The following is an 8333-nucleotide window of genomic DNA, read 5'->3' as shown; positions in this document are numbered from 1 at the left end:
GTTAACTTTTTTTTTTTTTTTTTTTTAACTTTAATTTTTTGTTAAAGTATAAGTTAAGCTAAAAGGTTTAAAAAACTGAAATCCGGCTTTCCCATAGTTTTTCCTGAGGACTTGCATGGGATGGTATTTCTTTATTGAAACTCTGGGACTTCTTGTTTGAGACAGAGAGTAGTGTGCCTTCCTATGAGATATGGTCTCTTAAGAACTACAAGTCCTTAGTTCATGATGGCATTTTCTGTGCATTTGCAGAAGTCAACAGGGCAGCCAGCTGGCTGTAGGAGAGGGAACAAGCATAAGCAAGCAGAGACATTGATCCCAGTAAGACTGGGAACAAGTAGTGAGGGGGTGAAGCAGATGATGACTTTTTTAATTTTAATGAAGATCAGAACCAGCAGCCCAGGGCCCAAGATGTTGAGCATTACTTGTCATCTGTGAGAAACTTATCTGAGATGTCACCTACTATGAAAAAAACTATTCGTCCGTTAAAACACAAGCATTCCCTCATCTGCCCATGTAGAGCAGGGGTGGGCAATTATTTTGGGCAAAGGGCTGCTTCCTGAGTTTTGGCAAGCCATCGAGGGCTGCATGACAGGCAGCCCAGGGTAGATAAACATTAATTTTCTAAATTTTTTAGAGGCCCCATGGGCCGGATAGAATGGCCTGGCGGGCTGCATCTGTCCCCCGGGCTGTATTTTGCCCACCCCTGATGTAGAGAGATTGTTCAGTAGCGGAGGCTTAGTTTTGCAAGACAGAGGAGGAAAATTGTCAGATATAAATTTTGAAATGCAGCTTTTGCTGAAGTTCAGTAAGCATTTTAAAACAGTTTCTGCTATGCAGCTGAACAGCCTTTTTCTCATTTAAACTGATTTTCTCATTTCAGTCTAATACTGATTTTCAGACACTTTCATTATTTCTAATTCAGATGTATTTCATACCCTTTTGTTACCTTTTGAGCAATAGAAGTAACAACAGAGGTTTTCGGTGGAAACAGCTTTCATTTGTCACCTGGCTATGAACATCTCCTTTCTGGTATACCTATATGATGCATTGACTTTTACAAAGTACTTTACATGGAGAGGGTGAGAAGGATCTAACAGTACAGAGGTATTGGTAAATTGTTACGTTGAAAACTGGATGACAAGTATAACATTATTTTCAGGTAAAGCAGGGTGAGTGCCGAGTAAATTAGTGCGCTTCTGTGAGCTTATGGAAAAGAAACCCATTCATTGCATTTGAAAATGAAAAATGATATTAAGAGGCAATTCACCATGTTTCATGCATTTCTCACAAATCAACTTAACTTTTAACTAGTTACTCTCTTTTTAACTTACCTTTTAACTAGTTGAAAGTGGAAATATTTAACTTTTAACTTAACTATTAAGTTAATTTTAAAGGCTGCTAACTTTTAACTTTAACTAGTTACATTTTTCAAAAACTTTTCCCATGACTGCCTGTTGGGAGGATGCTTTTGGCCATGGCTGTATCCTTGGCTTCTCTGAGGCTTCTGCCTTTTGTCAGTCTGGACTTGCTCCAAATGAACTTAATAGACAGACACTTTTCTTCCCCGTGTCATGGTCCATAGGTCTGTTACAATAGGAATTTCAGCCTTCTTGAAGCTTTGTGCAACAGACCTGTCATTTGCTGGCAAGAGGTGAATGTCCTACCTCCTGAGTTTCCCTCATGTATTTTCTGTATCTGCAGTGGCAGGTGACTCAACCAGACCACACAGATGCAGATTTTTTTTGAGGCAACTTCCAGCTTTTGTTAATGTAAACATTTGTAATAATTTGGTTGAGGAATTTTCTCAGGGCCGATTTACATTTTCTCAGCTCCACTTCCACTTCTGAGATGCCTGTGATATTTGCAAAGGGCCTACCCATAACTGATCTAATGAGTTCACTGGATATTGTCTTTATGGAGCTGTGCAAGACTTATAGGCACAGCTTTGTCCACTTCCCAGCTTGGCAAACTGTGAAGAGGCTGTGATGTGATTTAAGTTAGCCATTGCTCACTTTTGGTTGGAGTGTGAAAGCCAGCTCCCATTCTTTCTCGGAGAATCGTGGACGAGCAGAGCAGCGCCCTGCCTGAAGTATTTTAACGCGTTCTTAAAGGAGACTTTAAAGCTTGCCTGTTTTACCATCCTATAAATCTGTGTTTCTCCAGCATTTTTCTCTTGGATTATGGTAGCAATAATGTTGATATTGTACACATTTCTTTCTTCCTATCCCAAATAACGTTTCGCATCTGGGATCTGTATAGAGAGACAGCTGCAATTCACAAAGAGTAATCTAACTCCTGGAGTATTTTGGTTTTGAGGTATATGGGTCTGTGATGCCAATGAAGTTAGTCATAGGCCTGGATTGATACTATTAGGTACAAATCTAATCTTAGAAGAGGCTAGCAGAAGATGACTATAATGGGGGATGGGGAACAGTGATGACAAACAGATGCCCAATTCTTATGGTAGGGGTCAGATTAGTAGGGGTCAGATTAGTATCCTTTTTGCTGTATCTCATATGCTGTTCTTCATATCCCAGGTCCTTCTTTGGACCTCTGCCTTGGTTTCTTGGTGATTCAGTTTCTTTTGCTTGGAGCTGATGTCGTTCTGCCAAGTACAAAAGCCCTTGTGTTTGCAGTAAGTCAATTGGATCTCTCGGTCATTCTCATCAAACCAGCCTTGATGTTTCCTGGTAGAGAATCCAAGTGCCACCAAACAGATGAAGAATGACAAAGCATCTGGAGGTGGTGGATTGCCCCCTGAAATCTTCAAGCAGGAGGGAGAGAAGCTCGCATTACAGCTGCATGCCCTCATCTTAAAGATTTGGAATGATGAGGAAATCCCAGAAGACCCCAGGGATGTTACATCTAACCACGAACCAGCTTCCGGTCAGAGTGGAGCTAAACTACCAAATGGATGATAATCTCAGTTGACTCTGAGTCAAAACCAAGACTACCCTGAGCTCAATCATTGAGCTCCAGTACACTGATGATGATGCTGCAGTCTGTGCTTACTCAGAAGCAGACCTTCAGAGAATCGTTGATGTCTTTACCAAGGCATACAAGAAAATGGGACTGACGCTTGCAGAAGACGAAGGTCCTCCATCAACAGGCTCTTCCTGAGCAGTCCCAAGCTCTGGTAATTCAGATTCACCATGAGACTCTAGAGAAGGTTGAGTATTTCCTGCACCTCAGGAGCCATCTGTCACAGAAGGCTGACATAATAAAGTAACCCACCATTACCTTAAATGTGCAAGTGGAGCCTTTGAACACCTGAGGAAATGAGGGTTCAGAGATTGCAACATCGTATCTGAAACCAAGCTCACAGTTTATCAAGCAAAATATCTCCACTTTATTGCATGGTGCCAAGACATGGACAGCATACAGGGAGACACCTCAAGTTGTTGGAGAAGTACCGTCAATGCTATTTGCAGAAGGTCCTCCAAATCCAGTGGGAAAATAGATTCACTAACATTAATGTCCTCTTGTCACCAAATATAAGCATCAAGGCAATGATCATTCAACATCAACTTGGCTGGGCTGGCCACATTATCCAGATTTCCAGCTCCAGACTCCTGAACTAAGTGTTATTCTCCTAGCTCGGTCAAAGTGTATGCTCACGAGGGCAGAGGAAACTCTTCGTGGACATACTTAAGGCAAACTTGAAAAAAATGCAACATTGACATGAACTCGTGGGAGACTATCACCCAGAACTGCCCCAAATGGAGGAAGAGTCTGTTGCAAGGATCTCAGTACTTTGAAACCTTACAGCAACAACAGTAGGAGACAGAAAAGTGGGAGTGGCAGAAACAATATGTCATGGACTAAAGAATCCAGAGCCCCCCACCCTGCGCAGAAACACATGATTGAGTTGCAGCAGAGTCTGTCGATCCCGGATCGGCCTGATCTGCTGCCTTCAGACCCACAGATAAGACAGTCGTGGAAAACAGTCATCCTTGACCATGAAGGATTAACGAAGATGATGATGATGTAACTGTATATCCATGTTTCTTTGATAACCCAGGCAAAAAATTTTACTGTAGTATTTCTTCAAGAAGAGAGTTTTTCATGACATGGTGATTTCCTTTACATTTAATTTATGGGAATACAGTCATGGGCATGTTGTTGCCAATCCTGAATTATAATGCTGGTAGTAAGGCATTAAGCTATGTTCAGATGAAGACCATATCTCTGATGCTCTTTTAGCAAGAGGTATAAACTTTCTTTATAAATAATGAAGTAGTACATCTTGCTAGATTTTGTATGAAAAAGCACTGTTCTGCTGCAGAAAGTGGAAAAAAGTGCTACTGAAGAAAGTGAAATACAGAAGGAGACAGCCAGACATTTAAAATATTTATAAAGCATTCCTGTCCTTGCTCTGTATTTTGTAGGCAATGTGGAGCAGAACAAAATAAAGTAGAACTTAAGGTCTTCACCAAACATACGTGCTTTCTTAACTTTACTACATACGTGAGTAGTCTTAATGAGTCTGAGGTTGTCAAAGAAGATATGCAGGAGATGCAGGGTTCATGAAGGATTATTTTTTGGGTGGTCAAATGTATGCCAATATCTGGGAAGTCTGAGGAATAAGATGATTTTCTTCCAAGTTCCCTCTAGAAGTTTGTTTCAGTTAGTTCTGTCCTTGACATCTGTTTTCCAGAGTGAATGGTTTCTCTCCAGAATCATGCCAGATCTTTTTTGGAGTCACTGCTTGTCTCTCTCAGGTGAGAACATTTTAAATGCATACAACTCAGAATGATTGGGATATGCGCATTGGCTTGTTTATAGTCTCATACTTGTTATCCTTTTAGTGTTTCTAAATGGTCGTACGACTTTCTTCAAGTGTGACAGGTGGGCGATCATCAGAGTGGTGTTTGACAGCAAACTTCATCGAATGTCGCAAGCAGAATCCACATATTCCTTGTGTTGATTTAATATTACCAAATGTGAGGCAAATGAAGGCGGACCTATAATACATAGAACACATAGTATAGCCATAATAAGTGAATGTGCAATACTTGATAGTTGACTGCATTTGATTTGGTAGCTGTAACTTTATTGTCTCAGAAGAAAATATCTTGATTTCAGATTTATAAAAGTAAAGAGCATCCACTAGCGCTACTCATCCTTTTTAATGCATTTGCCTCCCTCAACTTCATGCTAATCTGATAATTAACAGTAGCGTGAAGTACAGCACTAGCCAGATTCCTCTACAGAATTTCATGAATTATATTAATGGTCTTAAAGCAAACCCCTGTCCCCCCAAACAGAACTAAAAAGGCTTGTTGCATTGACGTAAAAGGTTTTATTTTTAACTTTCCATTAGGTTTCATCTGAAGACCGAAGTACTCTGTGGGCTTTGATTACTTTTTATGGAGGGAATTGCCAGCTGAGTCTCAATAATACGTGTACTCATTTGATTGTGCCTGAGCCAAAGGGGGTAAGAGTTTATTACATGTGCAGTCCTTCCTGTTTGTAGCTGTTATTTGCTTCTGAGTAATCAATTTTCTCCCTTCCTGAATATAAGTGTCTTCGAATTGCTTGCTGATCTTGAGTTGTTGAACCGATCAGAGCAATGCATTGCATTCATTGTTTTGTGTTTATTTTCCCTACAGCCATAAGTTTAATTCAAAAGGTGTCCCATCTTCTGTTTTATTTTTATCTACTTCTGTAGTTTAATAAAGAATTCAGATGTTATGAAATAGCCATTTAATAAAAAAGGTGGTTTATCCTTACAGTTGGATTATTAGTTTTTATATAAGCCAACTGTAAGGATAAACCACCTTTTTATTTATTTATATCTATATCTATCTATATATATAGATAGATATATAGAGCGAGAGAGATTATCTATAGATAGATATCTAGATACACTAGGTTCATTAGTGATTCTTCATAAAAGCATAGGTGGCAGTCCTGAACAAAAATACAATCCTAGAGCAGAAATATTATAAAACCATATCGACTTTATTGTTGTTGCTGGACTGTATTCTGGCTGGGAGGGGCGATTTAGGACCCTGTTACATAGTCTAGTTAGCACATGTTATATTTAGATTGTAGTAAGTGTTAATATGACTTAGAATGTTTTCTGAGTGGTCACATGTTAATGCTTACTACGATATAAATATAGATTGTAGTATCACACCACAGTATAGATTGTAGTCAGCTGCTCTTCAGTCTCAGCTCTGCTATTTCATTGGAGTTTGTTAAAGGCTCTGGTGAGGTATGGGGACTGGGAGCAACACTGACAATGGCACAGGAGCCAATCCCCATACTGCATGGGAGCCCGTTTAAGGGTTTGGTGCAGTGCAGGGGCTAGGAGTGACATCAGCGTGGGAGCTGGTCCCAGTCCCTGCACCACACTTGAGGTCTGAACTGGCTTCTATGTGATATATGGGGCTCGGTGCCAGCGTTGCTCCCAACTCCTGCTCTACACTGGAGCTTTGGCTCCTGTATAGTGGGGAGGTTGGGAGCTTGTCAAATGGCTGTCTGTCAGGCTCCCAGCCTCCTTACTGCACCAGAGCCTTGAACCAGCATGGCATCAGTGCAGTGGTGGGTGGGAGCCTGACAGCCAGCTTTGTCAGGCTCCTACCTGTCCCACCATACAGGCGTCTTCTGATTGCAGGCACCTCCATGGAGTAGTCCAAAGTTGACTCAGAACATGTTAGACAATATGATCTGGAGATGCTCCTTGTGGAAAGGGCCTACCTTTTACTGTGCTGCAGTGACAATTATCACAGGTCTTACCACTTGAATGCTTGGACTCTAGTATTGCAAGTGCAGTTAGCATGTGCTAACTGCAATATGTAACAGGGCCATTGCAGTGCCTTCTTTTATTGCTCTTTCAGGTACTGGAGATGGAGGGAGCGTAATCTAGAAAGAGTGCTAAGTTAAAAAACCTTGAAAGGATTTTCCTCTTGGAAGATGAAGTACTATTTTGGGCCATTATTTAGTACATAAATGCTTTATAAACCATACTGAACACACACACACACACACACACCCCCGACACACCCCCCACGAAAATTCGGAGGATTCTCAAAAGCCCTGACACACCCCCGACCCGCCCCCAGCACACCCCCGCCACACCCCCAGCTTGATGTCATCTATGAACTTTGCTGAGGGTGCAGTCCAGCCCATCTTCTAGATTGTTAATGAACAAAACTGGCCCCAGGACCAACCCCTTGATATCAGCTGCCAGCTAGACATTGAGCCATTGATTACTACCCATTGAGCCTGATAATCTTCCACCTTTCTATCCACCTTACAGTCCATTCATCCACCTCATACTTCCTCAAGTTGCATGCAAGAATGCTGTGGGAGATTACATCAAAAGCCTTGCTAATGTCAAGGGGTGTAGGTTGTAGCCATGTTGGTCTAAGGACATAGGCAGACAAGGTTCTTTGGGTGAATCTGATATCTTTTATTAGACCTTGTTAAAGTCAAGGTATATAACATCCACTGCTTTCCCTGCATGCACAGAGCTAGTTATCTCATTATAGAAAGCAATCAGGATGGTCAGGCATGTCTTGCCTTTGGTGAATCCATGCTGACCATTCCTAATGACTTTTTTCTCCTACAAGTGCTGAGAAATGTATTCTTTGAGGACATGCTTCATGATTTTTCCAGGGACTGAGGTGAGGCTGACTGGTCTATAGTTCCCTGGATCCTCCTTCTTCCCTTTCTCTGGCTGGGAGGGAGTTTGCAGCCTGCCTGCTCCTGACCAGAGTGCTTGGCTGGCTGCAAACCCCACCTCCCAGCCTGGGTGCCCAGCTGGGGAGTGCCCAAGCTGGCTGGAGGCTGAGGGAGCAGGGAGGTTTGCAGCTAGCTAGGAGAGGTGGGGGTTTCCAGCCAGCCGAGCACTTCGGCTGGGAGGGGGGAGGCTGCAAACCCCCTCCTGGCTGGAGTGCCTGGCTGACTGCAAACCTCCCTGCTCCCTCAGCCCCTAGGCAGCTTCCCCCCAGCCCTGCCCCACAACCCCCAAGTCTCACTTACCTCCAGCAAAAACAGTGAGCCTGAAGCAGCCTCCCATAATTGCAAGTGTTGGGCCCTGCCCTTCCCCCTCCCTTCCCCTCCTGGTAGGGTTGAGAGTTTCCCTGCCATTTTGCAAACAGCTTTTGTAGGCTGGAACTCAGCCAGCCTGCAGAGCTCTTTGAAAAAGGGGAAAATCCATGGTTTTCTCTGTTTTTCTGTGGGAAATGGGAAACCAGGATCTCTGCTGATCACTATTAGTTTTCAAAGATAGTGTCCAGCAGCTCTGCAATTCCATCAGCCAACTCCCTCAGCACCTTCAGATGCATTGCATCCAGCCCTATGGACTTGTATACATCCAGCTT

The 8333-nt window shown here is 42.6% G+C and overlaps 1 protein-coding gene across 1 annotated transcript in view; it reads left to right on the top strand.

Moving 5' to 3' along the window:
- PAXIP1 (PAX interacting protein 1) overlaps positions 1-8333 on the top strand; it is a 77306-nt gene that overhangs the window by 15452 nt on the left and 53521 nt on the right. Inside the window, exons 6-7 of the mRNA XM_019507941.1 lie at positions 4658-4721; positions 5324-5437. Of these exons, the coding sequence (XP_019363486.1) occupies positions 4658-4721; positions 5324-5437 (178 nt within the window). The remainder of the gene's footprint in view (positions 1-4657; positions 4722-5323; positions 5438-8333) is intronic.

Source organism: Gavialis gangeticus, unplaced genomic scaffold (genome assembly GCF_001723915.1).
Source record: "Gavialis gangeticus isolate Ggan-Ray unplaced genomic scaffold, GavGan_comp1, whole genome shotgun sequence".
Lineage (NCBI taxonomy): Eukaryota > Metazoa > Chordata > Crocodylia > Gavialidae > Gavialis > Gavialis gangeticus.
This window is presented reverse-complemented; position numbering and strand designations above follow the sequence as displayed.